The sequence below is a fragment of the Brassica oleracea genome, chromosome C1 (genome assembly GCF_000695525.1).
Source record: "Brassica oleracea var. oleracea cultivar TO1000 chromosome C1, BOL, whole genome shotgun sequence".
Lineage (NCBI taxonomy): Eukaryota > Viridiplantae > Streptophyta > Magnoliopsida > Brassicales > Brassicaceae > Brassica > Brassica oleracea.
In genome coordinates this window covers 8,239,381-8,259,287 of record NC_027748.1, presented here as the reverse complement: position 1 = coordinate 8,259,287, position 19,907 = coordinate 8,239,381, and the positions used below count along the sequence as shown (strand labels likewise).

Genomic DNA, 19,907 nt, shown 5'->3' with positions numbered 1-19,907 from the left:
TATCCTTGTTCTTGATATATATATAACAAATAATTATTTAAATAAAAAACATATTTTTTTATGTTTTCGAATTATACTTTTTTTAAATTCAAACTTTTTTATAATTATTTTTTTTGGAATTGTTTTGGTTTATTTTATTTTATTTTTTAATTCTACAGATATAAGATATGTTCGATTATTTATAAAATTTGATTCAATCTCGTTCAGATATTTTGTTTTTTTGGTACAGTTTGGACAACAAAGTGAGGAACCAACTAATATCAAAAATAAAATCGGGTCTCTTTCGGTTACAGACGTTTTAGATTATTTTGGTTAATTTGAGTAAATTTTATTGATAAATTATTTTTTGCCAAAAAAAAAGACAGGTGATTTAAGTTTTTTAGATAAATTATCAGGTAGTTTATATAATTTTAAATAATTTAGGGAAATGGTATTCATATAATTCATTTTGGATAGTTCAGTTTATAAATAATAAGTTTATGATATTTGTTACTGTAAAACTAAGTTTATTTAATATTTTAGATTTGTAAATTATATTTCAAATTGAGATACTTATTGATTTTGGTTCGGTTCTCGTTTGTTTTTGATATTTTAGTTTCAGAAAAATATAGAATACATGATATATAGAAATATACCTGATTTATGAAATTTGATTTAGTTTAGATTTTGTTTTTTATTTGGTAAGGTTGGATTCTTTAGTTACGGGTAAACACATGGCTAATTTCATGTGTGCAGAGCTTTGTAGTACTGGTTAAAGGCACATCGATTTTAATGTTTAATCTCAAACCTTTCATCATTCTATTTATTTATAAATTAAAATTGGGATACAATTATTGACCATATATTAACTTAGAAAAATAAATTGGCGGATGAATCTAATATATTTTTCATTTGCTAGTTGACTATAGTAAGAATAATATTATTGTATAGATCCAAATCAAAGTTTAGAGTCATAAATAATAGAGCCTAAAGAGACCGACAAATAATTTAAGTGGTAAAGTAGTTTACGATGACGTGAATTTTTTTTGTTATCTATCTATATATAATTGATTACGGCTGCTGGTTCAGAGGTGGACTTTGTGGATTACCGAACTTGAAAAATTAGAGTTGTATAAGGCCCAAAATTTATAAGTCTGAAACCCAAATAATATTGTGACGGACATGTGTCGCCTCTGCAGCGAACGACTTTCCATGTAGCAAAGCAGGAGAGATACCAACATATTTATATATATATAGATATATACATATATATATATATGTATTTTAAGAACTTTTTGCCCTTTTGGCTAGAACCCCCCATTGGGATGAGTTCCTAACCCCCTCATATCACCAAACCATCGTTACATTTCTAAAACGCCTCTATAAAACACATAGAACATACAAAAATATTTAACTCATATATATAAAATCACTGGATTTAGATAGTATTTGGCTGTTTAGCTTGAGAAATCATCTGGACAACCTCTCTCATAGTCGGTCTCTCCACACTATGTTCTTGAACACATAACATGGCCACAAAGAACAGTTCCATGGCTTCTCCCAATGGCACATTGCTCAATCTCTGGTCAATGATCTTTACCACACCTTGTCTATTACAATTTGTCTGAATCATTGACCATTGCACAATGTCTATCCCTTCTTCTCCAAATTTATCTAGTGGTCTTCGACCCGTTATTAGCTCCAGTAGCACCACCCCGAAGCTGTACACATCGCTCTTCTCGTCTATTCTCAGTGTATATCCGTATTCTACATGATAAAAATCGGGTAAGATAGGTTTAGATCGACCATCTATACACAAGTTTAACTAAACCAAACACTGATAGTTTAGTTTCGTCAGATTAGTTATATCGAAACCATATAGTACTAAGCAAAACATGACCTAAAACTCGAAAAGAAAATTACTTGTGTAATTATATACTAAAACTATAGTTTTCACATAGCTAATTAATAAAATATTGTTAAATATATAGCTAACAAATCATTCGTTATAATTTACAACTGCATGCTGGCCCTAGTTTTGAATGTGACATGTTAATCAACTATTCGGTTTGAATGTTACGTGTTATGCAAGAAACAAATATTTGGATTCTACAATGTACCTGGAGCAATGTAGCCGTATGAGCCTGCGACCGATGACATACACTGTGAAGCTCCATTGTCTTGCATCATAAACTTAGCAAGCCCAAAATCAGCAACATGAGCTTCAAACTCAGGTCCTAACAAGATGTTGTTTGATTTCACATCGCGGTGAATTATAAGCGGCGAGCAATCGTGGTGTAGATAACACAATCCTTTAGCCGCTTCCAACGCTATTTGTAACCGCGTTTCCCATTTCAAAAACACTCCTGCTTTCCCGTGCAAGGCTTCTCCGAGACTACCATTAGGCATGTACTCGTAAACAAGGAGATTCACGTCTTTGTTTGAACAAAAAGCGATCAATCTCACAATGTTTCTGTGTCTGATCCTACCTAATGTCTGAATCTCAGCGGATAGACCGTTGTCGTGTGATGATCCTTTGCTTACGGTTAAAAGCTTTTTGACCGCAACTTCTTCACCGTTTGGCATTAAGCCTTTGTAGACGATCCCTGCACCGCCTTTACCGATCACATTGTTCTCTTTAACGCATTCCAAAACGTGCTCACTTCCGAAACCAAGCTTTTGGAATCCGATGAGCTTCCATAGATTCGGACTATTCCTTCTCATTCTCCAATTATTGACCAGAGCTAAAACCATGAACATCAGGAAGAAACCTAGTAACCCTAACCCTAATAACATCTTGAATTTCGCGGAGTTTTCGCCATGGGAATTAGCATTTTTCTGGTTAAGAAGCTGAGATTGAGATTGGTTTTGAGAACCGTTGCAAGGGTTGGAAGAGTATCCGCAGAGAAAAGGGTTTCCGAGGAATGACGTGTTGTTGAAGTAAGAGAATTGCCCTAGAGTTGGCGGTACTGGACCGGAGAAGTTGTTGTGTGAGAAATCTACTGATGTTAAGCTCTTCAAGTATCCGAGCTCAACGGGGAGGCTCTGGTTTAACGAGTTCCAAGAAACATTCAGATAAGTTAGCATCCGAATCTGCGATATCTGAACCGGAATCTGACCTGAGAGCTGGTTATGGCTCAAATCTAAGTAGGTCAATGACTGACACTCACCAAACTCTGGAGGTACCTTGCCTGACAAGCTATTCATGCTCATGTCAATCTTGAGAAGATCCTTTAACCTTCCGATTTCACCGGGGATTTGTCCGGTGAATCGGTTGGAGCCAAGAAGAAGAATCTGAAGGCTTCTGAGGTTCTTGATTGAACCAGGGATCGGTCCGGATAACCTATTGTTAGACAGATTGATCTGACTGAGGTTAGACGATCTTTCTTTTCCAGCTTCTTGTTCTTTGATTTCGCCGGTCAAGAAGTTGTTTTGAAGCTCAAGAAGCCATAAATGTGGCAAATAAACCAAACCCTTTGGAAGTTTACCTGTCAGAAAGTTCTGACCTAGACGGAATTTCCAAAGCGGCTCGCATCGGCCAAGATCTTGAGGAATAGAACCGAACAAGAAGTTGTTGAAGAGAATGAGAATCCTTAGCTTTCTTCCGAAACAGAGTGATTCAGGGATCAAACCTGTGAGCTTATTGGTAGACAAGTCGATCTCTACAAGCTTACCGTTTGATCCAAGCTTCTTAGGAATCTTTCCAGTGAAGTTATTGTGCCAAAGCTTGAGAATTTCCAAATCAGGAAAGTGAGATACGAACTCATGAATCTCGCCGTGTAATCTGTTGAAGAAGAGGTTGAACACTTGAAGCTTTTGAAGTCCAGAGAGCTCTGGAGGAATCTCTCCTTGTAGAGAGTTGTAGGAGAGATCAAGAGTCTTGAGGTTTGTCATGTTCCCTAACTCTCTAGGAATAGAACCTGTGAGCTCATTGATCTGAAGAAACAGAACCTCCAAGTTCTTGAGGTGCCCTAGTTCTGAAGGAACTGATCCTCTCAAGCTGCAGTTAGCTAAATCCAACAGAACAAGATTGATCAAGCTCCCTAAGCCTTTAGGTATCCCGTGGAAGTCGTTGTCGTAACCTAAGTATAGCTTCTCCAGAGTCGTGATGTTTCCTAACTCGTCAGGGATTCTTCCACTTAGGTCATTTCCTGATAAGTCTAGATGCTTGAGACGCAAGAAATCTCCGTAGCTTCTAGGGATCTCACCGTTAAAGTAGTTTCCTCCAAGGTTTAAGTAACCGAGCTTAGTGAGTTTGGTTAGAGACAGAGGAAGTGATCCGTTGAAGTTGTTGTTGTAAGCGTCGAGAGTCACGAGCTGAGACATTTGACCGAACTCAAGTGGCTTAAGCTCTCCTTCAAAGGCGTTGTTTGAGATGTTTAAGACCTCTAGGCTCGAGAGCTTACGGATCTCTGGCGAGAGCGTGCCGAAGATGTTGTGGTTAGAGATGTCGAGACGAGTAATGGACTGGTTCAAGTTGTCGCAAGAAACGCCTGTCCAAGAACAGAGAGATTTGAAGTTTGGAAGGTTCCATGAATCAAGAGAAGGATCATAGGAGTCAAAGCTTTTCTTTAGAGAGACAAGGACGTTTGCTTGTCTTATTAGTGAGAGGTTAAGAGATGAACTCGAAGAAGAACAAAGGAGAGGAGAGAATGAAGACAAGAGTAGGAAGAAAGTGAATATCTTGTCTGCCATTGTAACATCAGAAAAAAACAAAAATTTCTCCGACACGAATCTGAAGTTCAGAGAAGTGAAAGGGAAGAAGGGTCTTCGAAGAAACTGCAAAACCTTAGAGATCTTGATCCAAGGAGATCATCATCATTAAAGATCATCATGCTTTCACCTTTCTGTAGTTTTGCTACTTATAGTGAGTGGCTTAATAAGTGAAGAGGATCATCATTATTTCAAGCCTTCAGTTTCTTTCTTTTTATAAAATAAAAAACGTGAAAATTGTAATTGTAATTGTAATTGATTTTTGTTACAAAAAAAAAAAAAAAAAAAAAAAAAAAATTGTAATTGATTTTTTTTAAAAGAAAGGTGAAAAAGAAGTTGCAGTATCCAAAGCATTCTTCGTCTTTTGGATTGAGCTTTATTTTTATTTTTTTTGGTTGATGAGTCTATTGCTTTTGAGAAAAGCAAACGCAATATACACACTTTCTTAAAAGATGAGAGCAGACATCATCGCTTTCTCTTTAATGGAGAAAAATTTATAAAACTAAAGATTAGTGCCTCTTGCCTTCTTTTTTTACCTTCTCTTTATCTTTTGGTTTGATTTTTCTTTCTTTTTTTAATCTCTCAATTATAGGATTATTTGAATTAGGTTTCATATAAAGGACAGACTCACCTAGTCTACTGGGTTTTAAGAAAATAATTTTTTTAAATTTTGATTTGATAAGATCATGAAATTCTGAGCTGTAAAACCAGATTAAGAACAATTATTTCCAACATTAATCTTACCTTAGTCTGAAATCAAACTCTATCAAAGTTCAAAAAGAAAAAAATCAAACTCTATCTATGACAAATTAGTTTTTAAAAAAAAATCTATGACAAGTTAAAAGTTTATATTGTTTTTTTTTTAATTGAGAACAATTGTTTAAATTAACATGTCCAAATAGGCCAGTAAAGGCGAAAATATTATATGACATATTATGTATCTTGTAATCAATATAAAAAATATTGAAATGCTTTTATAAAAAATCCTTAAAATGTAATATAGGAAAAAAATAAAATAAGAAACACACAATATCACAAAGAAAACACACGCAATATCACATGCATTGTCATTTTGAATTGTGTTTTTCTTAACTGTCTTATCATTTTGGTGGAACGTATGAATCAATTTTTGTTTTCGTTCGGGTGGAATTCACCAACTAATTATAAATCATATGCTTACCCTATATTATGAAATAAACACCCTACCTTTATGTCATTCTATGTTCATTAACTAAAAATCAAAATATAATCCATCAGATTTAAGAGGCCATGCATTGTCTTTGTCCAACCACTAAACTAGTCCAAAGTAACTAGAATCTTTGGTAATTGTGCTGCTCTTTTTGTTTTTGTTTTTGTTGTTATAGAAGAAATTAATAACTTCTCTGTCAAGGATTCTATTTCTGTACCCAATGTATCAACAGCTAAAACTTCTCGAAACTTTCACACTATGAACCTGCAAAAACAAACAGTAGTATATATTATTTTAAATCATTTTTAATTGCATCAAATTTATAAGAACAACTACAACAGGAACTTAACATGGCATGTGATCAAAAGAGAAACTATTTCTATGAATGAGCGTATAGTATGCTATTTATATTAACATAATAAGTTGAAGGGAATACATGTTTATATTCATAAGATGAAACGTTACAAGAAACTATACAGCAACAATAAGGGTTTGAATTTCGAAAATACTTGGCGTTGAAATGTGTGATAAAGAATTTCTTAGTTCATTTGTATATTAGTAAAAATAATATTCTAACCAAATCGATACTTAATTTTTGCTTTTTTTTTTTGAAAAAAAATGTTACATTTATACAAATGAAAAAAGACCTTTGTACAAACTAATGCATCTGAAAACTAGAGTAGTTTGAATTTTTGCTATTTCATGGGCTCTTTTTAGTTTTTCCGATTTTGTTTTCGGTTTACGATTATTAAGATAGATTCCTAAAATTTGAGAAGAACAAAGAGGAGGCCCTCACCCATTACCTTTGCTGGTCTAAAGTGAAAAAGAAAAGCCAACGACAGCTGATTATTAGTAATTTTTGGAGCATGCTATTTTTTTCTAAAATGAACGTCGCAACTTTTACTTTTAATTTTCTTCAAGAATATATGAAAATTTCAAAATGAAAGTGAAGAAAAACACTCAAGTAAAGAGACAATTAATACTTGTTTATCTGGTTTTGTAACTGAATATACAACCCTAAACCCTCGTTTCTATATTCTATGATTGATGAAAACTACAAATGTTGCTACGGACTGGACTAATCCAACGCTGGATTGTTGGTTTTGAGACTACTGAACATTGTTTTCTTAGGCTAGGTCCGGCTTACTCCTTTTCGACCGTGCATGATACTAATCGTCTAAAATATGTTATAATCGTGACAAATTTGGCTGGTCCAAACTAGTAGGAAAACATCTAGTTTTATATGAATCGATATAAACTAATCATTAATGATCTATGGATATATTACCTATCATAACATCATCATGGAAACTCATCCGCAATCATCCGTGAAGAACCCACCCCATCATTTTATATTTATTTATTCTCGGAGGATATGAAATTTGGAGTTGCAGGAACCAACATTTTTGTAAACAATGAAGAAGTACATTTACATCTTTCTAGGGACTAGGGTTTCAAATACAATATTTCAACATTTTTGTTGTGCAGGTAATATAGAGAAACGAGAGCTAGAGTCTTTTTTAGAACGAGTTAAAGTCTTCGTCCTTATTCCTTTTCAGTTGCAGCACTAATCTTTGTGGTAAATGGCTATGGTTCGACTTTATTTGAATTGCAAAACTTTCTCAGTAAATGGCTATGGGTTTTGAATTGAGACTTTATGGAGCGACTACTTCGTTTTTCGTTGCCAACTTTATTGGTAAAATGGCTTTGTCTTTGCCTCGTGTATTTGTTGTGCATTTTTTTCTAGGTATATTTCTGTTGTTTTGTTTTGAGGTTTTCTTTGGCGTTCATTTTATATTTCTATCTCTATATTTTCTCTTAAAATAGAGAAACTCTATTATAAAGGTGAAAATACTCCAATGTATGCCTCTATAATAAAGTTCCTCTATTTATAGGGGAAAATATAGAGATATGATATTTCTACCTCTAAATATAGAGGCAAAAGGCAAAAAATAACTTTTTTCTATATTTTCCTCTAAAATAGAAAAACTCTATTATAGAAGCATACATTAGAGCATTTTCAACTCTATAATAAAGATCTCTATTTTAGAGGAAAATCTAGAGGTGCACATTGGAGATGCTCTTAGAAAACTACCTTTAATAGTACAATTTACCAGAATTTCTAATCATCTACCAACGTGTTTCCTTAAATATACTTCTGGTATTATTAAAGAACACTAGGTCCTTGTCCGCGCTATGCGCGGATAGTATTTTGATTTTTTTATATTTTTGTACTATTATGTCGTATTTTGATTTTTTTTATATTTTTTTACTATTATGTCAATTGTTTAGTTTTATAAAATGTTATGTTTTTACTGTAAATTTGGAATTAAAAATTTAATTTTCCCTTAGTGTAAAGTAAGTTAATTTTTTTGAATCTTACCACAACACATTATACATGAAGAGAATATAGTTGGTCTTTATATTCTTATTTGGTATAATATTGAAAATTTTGATGGTTTGTTTAAATGGTTTTCTTAAATTATATATTTTAGGATTGATTTTCGTGACTATATTCTATAATTGTCTAAAAAAAATTGTTTGTCCCATATAGACATCCACATAAATATGGACTTCTGATAAATTTGTTCATTGGGATATTTAGTTTCACTTTCAACTTTATTCTCTTTTTTTGCGCCCTCATGCTAGCTTGTGGGGCTAGCCAACTTGGTGCAAAAGGGTTTACAAAAGTTGATCGAGATGCGCGTGATCGGACACCTTTTGCTAGGCTATTCGTACGGAATTTTAAAGATCTAGGAATATAAGCAATAGAAAGTTCAGAAAATTCTTTGGATACAGCCTGTATTTTGTCGAGCTCCCAGTCCAACGCAGGCCAATCTTTCTCCTTTTGAATGAGTATAACCAGTTGTTCACAGTCGATTGAAAAGACCATTTCTTTGTGTCCAAACTTCAATATCACTTGCATTGTCCATACCAAACCTTCAGCTTCCGCTTGCAGTGGTGATTTGGTGCGTGTATATCGGCCCTTGCTCCAAACAGCATTGGAAAGTCCCCATCCATTAACACAAAGCCAAGTCCAGATATGTCTCTTTCATTTATCCAGGATGTCTAGTATGAGCGTTTCTTTGCAGAGGAACAATTGTATCCGTTATCTCAACTCCCATATCAATCTCCATAATCTCGTCTATACGTTGAGCTATCCTCCAACACTCTGCTTCAATTTTAGTCGCTAATGGGAAAGACATAATTCCTACGACACTATTAATGATTGTTTTTTTTGTAACACCGATACGGCAAACTTATGTTTTATTTAACAAAACTCTAATTTTAATTTTGTATTAAAGAATCAATCATATTTTATATTATCCATAATTTTAGTAAATTAGCTTTTTTGTCATGTTTTTATTAGGTTTTAGCTAAATCATTGATTTATTATTTATTTTTAGCTAAGTCACTAATTTATTAATTAAAAAATTACCCTTAATTATATATATATATATATATTAAAAAATGAATTTTATATTAGTAATATCAAATTTCTATTTTATATTAAAATTTAGTTAGTTTTTCTTATTTGTCATATTTTATTAGGTTTTAGACTTTTAGATAGGTCATTGATTTATTACTAATTTTTAACTGATTCGATAATGTGTTAATTAAAACAATACCCTTAATGAATTTTATATATAATTAAAAACAAATTTTATTTTAATCATATAAAATTTATATGTTATATTAATATTAAATAATTGATTCTAAAATAATATAATAAAATTATCAAAAGTTTTAAAAATAAGATAATTCTTATATATATTTTGTTGCTGTCTGAAAACAATATTTTTATTATAAAAGTTAAAAAGATACAAAAAATTATAATGAAATATTATTCAAGAAAAAAACATTTATATAAAAATATTTTCTAAACTATTTCTAAGATATGAGTGTTTTAAAAAATTTAACACGGGGTATTTAGAACACGAGATTATGCTTATGAGAGAGTGGCTCAGGAATAGGCTTCGAGATGGGTCGAATGGGCTCTGAAAATAGTTTTTTTTTTTAAACACAAGCCCAGTCCGGATGACATGACATCTTGATTGGTTCACAATATTTTGCCCATGTGGCAGGGTTTAGAAAAGAGGGATTTAGTCCCTTTTATATAGTAGGATATATCGTAATATAAAAATATCTTCTTACGTTAATGGCATGTTAATGTCTTAAAGAATTGTTTTGAAAGTGTCTATAAGATTCCAAGACAAAGGGAGACTTTATTTTAGTTTGGTCCGATTTCGCTCACTTGACAACCACTCTATGCAGTGAACTGATTTAAACCGGATCGTTGGCGTCTGGTAAACTCGGTTAAGGCTTGGAGTGGTTGTAATCCACTGAGTTGAGTGGAGGGAACGTATAAAAATATATATCGACTATGTAGTACAAAATACCTTGTTTTATGCTTTATAGAACATAGCCATCATGATTTTGAGATGTCTAAAGAATAAAACCTTCATTGGTAGAGCATTAGCATTAGCATTAGCATTAGCATTATGCTCTACATTATCTAATTAACAATTGTTAGAAAAACATTTATTAAATGCAAATGCTCTCCAAATGCTCTCCAAATACTCTCCAAATGCTTTTTGGCCAATGATCTCACATGAAGCTTTTAGAAGAGCATTTACATACATAATTTATAAAATTAAAGAAAATATATAATTAATTCTTTTATTTTATTTTATAATATCATAAAATTATTTTTATATCCCAAAAATAAAATTTTGATTTCTAAAATTAATTTATAATAAAAATATTTTTTTAAATAGTTTTTCACATTTAAAATATATAATTTAATTTATATATTTAATTTATTTTAAAAGTGAAATATTATTTTAAAATATAGATATTTTAATTAAAAATTTTATTTTTAAATAATATTTTCGATATAAACATAATTTTTAAAATTTTTAAATAAAATAAATTAATTTTATATCTTTTTAATTCTATATGTTAATATATATATATATATATATATATATATATATATATTAGAAATATATTCATTAAAAATAATATATTAATATATTAATTAAAATAAAATATATTATATAATAATTTTAAATAGCATATCCATACTGCTCTACCAATCATACTATTAAACAGTTTAGTTAAAGCATACACCTCCTGCAGCATACTGCTTCTATAGCATACTGTTACTGCTAATGCTAATGCTCTGCCAATCAGGGCCTTGAGCTCATGATTTAAGTAATATGTAGTATTGTAGTATAAACTACCAAAATTTATAAATAAAATTAAAATAATTTAAGGTCGGATTGGTCTAGAGATACAAATAAAATGTAATAACTGTTTGGATAAATATGCAAGAGTTTTCACTTGGGATTGAAGAAAGTAGATTGAAGTACAAAACAATAAAGAAATGGGAGCAACTCATCGTATTTACCATTTGGAAGTTGATTCGAGAATTGTTAGTTTGTTATTTCGATTGAAAGAGAAAAACAGTAACACGCAAGACAGTTTTGTGATCAGATCGAAGAAAAGGTTTCTCGGTATTGAATTTAGATGGACATGGAAAGTAAAAGACACTTGATCTCCGGCCCAAGAAAACTATAGATCATAAGATCCAAAATACTTTGATCATTAAGAAAATGTTTTAGAGGGCCAGAGAATCAATACTGTTAAATTAATAACATATCCAATTGATAATAGCTGTGTCCAACTATTAATATTATTAAATCAAAATAATCCTTATTGTTTACCACTAACCACGTTCTATTAGTTTCTCACAAAAAAAAGTTACATTTTTTTTTCGAAAGCATCAATTACATTTCTTTCTTTTTTACTGAATAGTTATTTTCCTTCCTTCAAAGTTTGATTCATTGATTTGCGTTTTATACATAATTTTCAGGAATGTGGGTGGTTTCTGATATAGTCATGTGTTAATGACGGTCTGTATTCTTATGGAAGTATTATTTATAAAAATATATTCTACGGGTTTTAGTTTAACGGATTTTAAATAGGTTATTCGATTAAAATATATTTATTAAATATGATTTTACTTAATGTTAACGAAGACCATATTAACCCATTTACATATATATTTAACAGAATATACTAAAAAAATATTTTTTCAAATATTTTTCAAAAACTTTGTTCTTTTAGTGTGGGTTGGATTTGATATTAGTTTTCAGATATAATACTTTAAGAACCGTTCGAGTATATAGGATAGGTCTAATAGAATATGAGACTTTGATTTTGGGGTCGATTTCGAGTCAGATTTTCCGGGGACGAATATTCTTGACTAATTATGTTAGGTAACTATTAAGAAAAATTAATATGTTGCAAACTTTAGAAACAAAGTTTAAAAATAATTTCTGAAATGCATATGGCACAAGTGTATAGTTATGCAATTTGACATATTTAATACAGATACCAAAATCTATTTTAAATTAAATAAAAATTTGATTATAAAAATAACACAAATATAAAAATTAAATTTTTCAGAAAAAAACAAAAAAACAAAAAATATACCCATCAGAATCTAGTAAGACATTAAATTTCAACTTCAAGATACGGCTATGTATTTGGACGGTCGGAAAGCTAACCCGTTGTTTTAGTATAGATCGATGAGAGCATATGTATCCAAGCTAATATATTGAACTATTAGTGGCAAAGATGGACCGGGTTTGGAAAACTATAAAGAAAGGATTGAATTGGTCAGTCAAAACCAAGAACATCACTAAATTCTAAAATTGAAAATGATTTGATTTCTTATTAGGCCTACCGTGGGTATAGTGGAATATTACGCTACTGTTTTCTTAAGGAAAAGAGCGAATATATTTTAGAGAAGATAGTGTGATTAGGAGATAAGTTGCTTACCACTTCATTTGAATTAAGAAATTAGAACTTTTGTTGCATATTATATATATGTTTCTTGGTCTGCAATTTATAAGGTTCCTAGTTACTTGCACGTATCAACAATCTTAAATAAATCCGATGTGCCCTCCTCTTTCTGTTAGACAAATCAAATTTCACGTGCACCTAAACCCATCACAATCAGTTTCATCCATAAAATATTTCAAGTTATACTAACAAAAATAATGGAAATTTTCACAAATGGTTGTCGATTAGAGAATCCCGTTTATAGGTAAAGCAAACCTAACGTTATACAAAATATGTGCAAATAGATCCATGGACTTATAATATAGAAGCGACGTGATCTTATCTCCCCTCGTTTTAATTTGTCTAACGTAACTTTGTTTTCTTATGAGATTTGTTAATGTTCCATGAACCTTGACAGTAATATCATTGACGAGAAAACATTAACAAATTGTGCAAGTAAATAAGATAACGTCATTTTGAATGTTAGGGGAATGGTAGACTTTCTCTCTCTTCTCTCTCTGAGATTTTGAGAGTTCGAGAGTCGCGGTGGTTCCCCTCCCGAGCATAGACAATCGACTCTGGTACACGGCGGTCCTCTTGACGGCGTGTAGCCGGCTTTTGCTTCTGGTGGTTCGCGCTCCTTTCGGCGGAACTATCCGGCGTTTTGGGTATTCTGTCTCGAGCCGTTTCGTGTGCTTGCGGTGGTGCTCTTCGGCCATAGAATTGGATGTTGGGGGTTGGCATAGTTTGGTTTCCTCGGGAGTGATCGAGGTATGTGTCGGGTTTAAGGTGATTGTGGGCCTCAGCTTGGATGAGATCTCGATTTCGTTTCGATTGATCTCTCTAACACCTTTGATTGAAGAAGCTGATTCCAACAACCTTCCAATACAGTCGTTGGAGGTGGTTTCGGTCGTTCTGGCAAAGGCCCTGGGTGATTTCCCGGCGAGTCTGGTGAAACTCGCGGTTGTTTTTCGTATTTGCCGTCGATCGATGACGGTGTCTGGTTATGTGACGCGTGTATCGCCTTGTTGTTTCGGGTTGACACGCGTCTTCCTTTTTCGTTAAAGTCAACACGCGTTCTTTGGCGTGTAAACTTCGGCTTCTCCGACCAAGCTGTTTGGGCCAAAAGCTGTGTTTTAGTTTGTTTGTCTTTTGTTGGCCCGTTAGCTTAGGTTTTTAGGGATGAGCCTTGCTTGTATGGTTTTTTGTTTTGAGCTTTTGCCTGTTTAATAAAATATAAATGGAAAAAAAAAAAAAAAGATAACGTCATTTTGATGTTCCATGAACAAGTAAAACAAAATTGAAGAGACCTATTCAACAAGTACTTTAAAGTGATTGGAAGACATGTCCGAATGGGTTGAATCGGATAAGCTTGGTCTAAACATACAAATAATTATACACAAAAAACATCCACCAATATTTTGTTACAAATTCACATGAATACAAATAAAATAAAAACACATTAACGACTTCCAAAACAAGATTTATCCACACAAAGACAAACCATATAAAATAAAAAGAATGAAAATAAGTTTTTTGGTTCCTTTCAGTTTTTTTTTTTTTTTTTTTTTGTTACGTACAAAGATGTTTTCATACAAGAGAAGGCAATCATACCATCTTGAAACGAATCAAGGCTTTGGTGGCTCAGCCACTGGCGCTGGTGTCGTTGTTTCTGGTGCCGTAACCGGAGTTTCAACCACCGCTGGAGCTGGAGCAGCTTCTTCCTTTTTCACTTCTTCGACCACAGGCTTCTTCTCCTCCTCCTTTTCTACTTCAGGTTTCTTCTCCTCAACGACCGCGGTTGCAACGGTCTCTTCTTTCTTAGTCTCTTCAACAATCTCCTTCTCCTTCTCGCCACTTGTTTCTTCGGTTTTGACCGGTTCTTCAGTTTTGGCCGGTTCTTCGGCCTTCACTTCCTCCACAGGTACTTCCCGTGTCTTAACCTCCTCTGGAAGGAACACACATACCTTCTCGAATATGAACGTGACTGGTCCGGCGACATAGCCAGCTCCGAAGCTAGAGGCAGCTTCTTTCACAGCCGTTGATCCGGGGAATTCTGAATTTTACATTTCATAATTACACATATAAGATAAGTAAACTCACTACTTTCATCTAAGATAAAAAATAGGAAGAAAGAAACGTGATCCGATCATTAATCAAAACATATTTTTCCAAAAAGATGATGAGATTTGACCTAACGTTTTTGAATTAGTGAAAATATGACGAAACCATACGATACCCGCTAGTTGTTCAATATAATACGAAAATATTGTAATACTAGGTGTTTTGTCCGCACATAATTTTTTTACGGGCAAATTTTTTATAGATACTTATTAATAAATGAACTATTTATAAATTAAAAATAAATTTATATTATTTTAAGTTGATAAAAAAAATTTATACTATTTTATGAATCTTCCAATTTCTTAATTTTCACTTTTATTGATTAAAAAAAATATTTTGGGATAACAATATTAATATTTTTATTTTAAAATATATTGCTATCTTTAACCAGTTTTTATTACATTAATTTATAAACAATTATCAAATTAAATAAAAAAAATATATAACTATTTATATAAAGTGATGTTATTAAACCAAATTTTTGGAATTACCAAAACCTACAAAATCTCAAAATAAATCAAAATCACAAGAATGTTAAAATGAACCCAAATTTACATATTATATTAATCAAAGTAAATAAAACTATTGATATATGTATAATTATATTGTGAAATACATCCCATGATAAATGAATAAGCACTCAAACAAACCAACTTTGTGGACAAACAAAACACTAATATGTAATATATAATAAAAGAACTTTTCAATGTAAATAAAACTATTGATATATGTATAATTATATTGTGAAATATCTATATCTCTGTTTTTTCCTTTAAAATATAAATTGTTATTTTCCTATAAAATAGTACTTTTATTATAAAATCATATTTTTTTTCATTTTCAAAAGGTCTTTTTAACTTTCACACTTTAATAATTATAGCTAAAACAAATCATTTTGGAAAATATAGGTTTTATTTAAAAAATAGAATCACATTTTTTTTTACATAATAGTCTTTTAAATATATTTTAATTTAAACAAAGTTATAGTTATGTGAATTCTTGAAAATAAAAAATTTAAATAGAGTAAATTTTAAAATTATATAAATATAAGGTACTTGTTGTAAATAAAATTAGTATTTGGAAAATATTCTATTTTGGAGGCAGATAATTTGATTTTTTAAAAAAAATATATAATTCCATTTCCAATAATATATATATATATAAATAAAAAACAGATAAATATTAATTTTTTACTTAAATAAAATTTTTTTTTATTCTTACAATAATAAGAATAAAAATGAAAATACAGCGACAAAAAATCATGTTAACAAACAAATATAAATCAAATTTATTGTTGCTTATATACTTCTTTGTTGTATTTTAATACTAAAATAAATTTAATAATTTAGAAAAATGGCATGACATATTAAGTTTTCAAACAAATAAAAATAAAATTTTAGTTATTTTTTATGAACCTATTTTAATATTTTAGTATAATGATAAATCTAATTATTATATGTGTATATATACTATTAAGTATAAAAATTAAAGAATAAGAAAGAAAGATGTAGATAAACATAAAATAAAGATATGAAATTATCTTTTCTTTTTTTAACAGGTTTTCCATTTATTTTGAGATAATCTTTTAATATTAATTTGTAATCAGTTAAATAATAAAAATAAATAGTGACTCAACCTAAAATTATGGAGAACATGACAAATAAACAAATTCACTTTTCCGATAATAGTACAGATAACATTTCGGTTTATTAGAGATATACACAACTTCGCACAAAGAAAAGAGAGATATACACAACTAGGAGATTTACATATCTTACTATATATATATATATATATATATATATATATATATATATATATATCTACTATGAATGAGTTAAGCTCGAGATATACATATGTATAAGAATATAAGATGTAGGATAGGAATCCAAAGTTTCTGCTAGCAAATATTTGATTATAATCAATAATTTTATATATAAGACAAGACAGAAAAAGAAGATTATAATCAATAATTTTATATATAAGACAAGACAGAAAAAGAAGACAAACAAATATTGTTGTCAGGGTATTTATAATAGGCACATGATAAAGCGTATACGTAATTGAACCATTACCTATGCCGACAAGAGCCTCGAGATACTTCAGCACAGCCGCTGAGTTTTTCTTCAAACCAGCCTCCTTAGGGTCTCTCACCAAAGCCTGCCCGTTTTAATTTTAAGTTTAATTAATAACACAATCATAGTAAATGGGGTTTAAAAACTTAATTATATCTTAAATTAAATAAGATAGGGACCTTGACTTCAGCAGACGTGGCCTCATAGGTCTCCACGACCTTTGGTTGGAGTTCTGTCTTTTTCTCCTCAATTTCCTTGTTGATTGTTTCCTGTCATACATACACCATTGATCATCATACGTGCCCATTTAGCAAACACATAAAAATGAAATTTCCTAACTAATAGCACCAATAAATATCGCTTGAGTCGATAATTATTGCAGGACAAAAAAAACCTGAAGTACGAAAGTCCAATAAATACGTGCTAATTATTTTTATTTTCCTTTTCTGTTCAGGAATCAAACAAAACTATTAAATAAACACCTATCATACAGATAAACTTATGAGCATATCAATATATTATAGATTTATGATAAAATAATGGCGTCTCATGGGACCTATAGCTACATAGTTAGCATAAATTACAATTAAGTAGATAATTATATATACCTTAGACTCATCAAAGGTCTTGCAAGCTTCAGCAGCAGCAGCCTTCTTTGCACTATTCTTCTCGAATATCTTCTTGAACCTTGGAACGACCTTCGAATTCCAGTAACCCATTTTTGTTATTTAATTTAAATTCACCGTCTCAACGCGAACGATTCTGTAAAAAAAAAGCAAGAAAATAAATGTTATAGTACGCCCACGTTGCTTATCTGTCATGTGTCTATAGTACATATCTACTGGTGAGTAAAAACAAAAGTACATATCTAATGTTCTACAAAACGACAAACCCCAAGAACACCAAATAAAGAAGAAAACATATTTTGTTAATTTTCAACAGTAATTCTACAATAAAGTCTAAACTAAATTATGAAGATATATGTTTATGGTAATAGTGTTTTTGATTGACACACATAATCTAAACCTAGATGCTATAATCTCCTTGTCCCCGCAGATTCTTATGCTTGCCTTAACTGTGTTTGTTTTCTTTCTTTTTTGAATCAAAACCTAAGCTAATCAAGGCAACTGTGAGTTTCACAATGAAAGATGAACTTGTCATATGTTTGACGTAGAACAATTAAGCACAAAAACATGATATATATATATATATATACTATATGTGTATCATGTCTCTATATGATCATTAACTTTGTTTATCCACATAACATGGGGATTTGGGGATAATATATACCGAACAAACCCTAAAAGTAAAACAGAGTTCTTAATATGAGCAACAAATTTTACATATTCAATCGAGACGCTATATATATATAACTATGAGTTTGGTAAAGAGACTTACTTGAGATGATAAATCTCTTTGAAGATCCTCTTCTTTTCTTCTCTGAAACACACAAAACTGATTAATTGTCTCTCTGAATTTAAGAAACACTTACGCGTCATATAGACAGGTTTCTCTTCAATTCACCCCTTGGCTTCCTTATTAATTACGATTCTTGCCCTCCCTCTTTTCTCGTATTACCCCTCTCGCCTCGTTGGAGTCTTAACCGTTTTCGTCTCTTCGCGGGCAAATTTCGGTTAACACTTTCTCATGCAATCAAACAAACATTAAACCTAGAAAACCACTATTGAATCATCAAACCATGGTTTTACTCGACTGCTGAGCACAAAACCGGTAAATATTTGACCATACGCCCTGAAATGGATGCGTGAATGTAAACCGGATTAATCGGTATTACTGTGATTTTAGTCCTGGTTGTCTTCGATAACCGAAAAGGGTCAATGACAGCAGCGCAGGTAACAAACAGAATAACGGTCGAACAGAGGAGTTGAAAAGGGCAAATAGGTAATTTCAGAACAAAATTTGCCAGCTGGCGGTCACATCAATTAGAGTTGGCAAATATCAAAGTAGGACCCGCACCAATCGGATTGTTAATTCTGGATGGTGATCTGTAGGTGTAACATATACGCATCTTATGATTCTTATCTAATATATACAAAAATTCATATTATATAATGTATATTATTCTGTTTAAGACATCAGACCTTATATTATTCTGTTTTGATTATTCCATTGATGTTAATGTCATACTTTGAGTTGGATTATGATTATCCTCGAAATCTGAAAATGTAGTTTGGACTTTTAATTTGTGTAATATATATATTATAAACCTAAAATATATATAAGAAATTTAAAGGGGTTTTCTTAGAACATGCATCTTTTTGATGAAGGATACATTTTTGGTAAACCCATACTTTGACCAATACCAAGAATATCTGGCTCCAAAACGCAAATGTTGACCGATATGAATTTTCTATATGCAAGTATTTTTTGGATTTATTTAGAGTCAAGCACATTGTGTTGCTATACTTGAACTCTCTAGAGAGATAAACGAAAAACTTTCAAGAATAATAATCAGCTTTCGTATCCTTCTAATTAGGGATGTTAACTACAGGGTTAGGGCTCAGCCCTCTTTTGTTTATTATAAGCCCAGCCCTATTTTAACCCAACCCTATTTTAACTCTATTATAATCAAGGGTTAGGACTGGTACCAGGATTAACTCATTTAATTGAAAAAATATTTCATTTATTTTTGTTCTTAAATTTTAAAGATAAAACTAGAAAAATTAAGATATGATATGATTCTTTCCTCCAATTTGTTGAGCATCAAAATCAAAAGTTTTCCTCCCAAAATCGCAAAATCGAGTTTTTGCTCCACAACTAAGAATAAAATTTTTCCGTCAAAAAAAAAATTGTGTTTTTTTCCGCCAAAACCTAATTTGAGTTTTTCCACCAAAACCACAAAATCAAGTTTTCCNNNCAAAATCAAGTTTTCCGCCGAAACCGTAAAATCTAGTTTTCCCGCCGAAACCGTAAAATCGAGTTTTTCCGCCAAAACCGCAAAATCGAGTTTT

At 31.3% G+C, this 19,907-nt stretch overlaps 2 protein-coding genes across 3 annotated transcripts; both read right to left on the bottom strand.

Annotated features, from left to right (window-relative positions):
* Positions 1–1,280: 1,280 nt before the first annotated feature.
* Positions 1,281–4,887, bottom strand: LOC106311815 (leucine-rich repeat receptor-like serine/threonine-protein kinase BAM3). The gene is made up of 2 exons (XM_013749112.1): positions 2,100–4,887; positions 1,281–1,746 (listed from the first exon to the last, which is right to left on the bottom strand). Exons 1-2 carry the CDS (start codon positions 4,672–4,674, stop codon positions 1,418–1,420), a joined length of 2,904 nt encoding a protein of 967 aa, XP_013604566.1. The 5' UTR covers positions 4,675–4,887; the 3' UTR covers positions 1,281–1,417.
* Positions 4,888–14,105: 9,218 nt separating this feature from the next.
* On the bottom strand, positions 14,106–18,511 carry LOC106310282 (plasma membrane-associated cation-binding protein 1). Of its 2 annotated transcripts, none has more exons than XM_013747521.1 (5): positions 18,334–18,511; positions 17,541–17,694; positions 17,112–17,201; positions 16,933–17,017; positions 14,106–14,789 (listed from the first exon to the last, which is right to left on the bottom strand). In XM_013747521.1, exons 2-5 carry the CDS (start codon positions 17,649–17,651, stop codon positions 14,362–14,364), a joined length of 714 nt encoding a protein of 237 aa, XP_013602975.1. In that variant the 5' UTR covers positions 17,652–17,694; positions 18,334–18,511; the 3' UTR covers positions 14,106–14,361. The 2 variants fall into 2 exon arrangements, with proteins under 2 accessions (XP_013602975.1, XP_013602983.1); XM_013747529.1 differs by lacking the exon at positions 18,334–18,511 and adding an exon at positions 18,226–18,264.
* Positions 18,512–19,907: the final 1,396 nt, after the last annotated feature.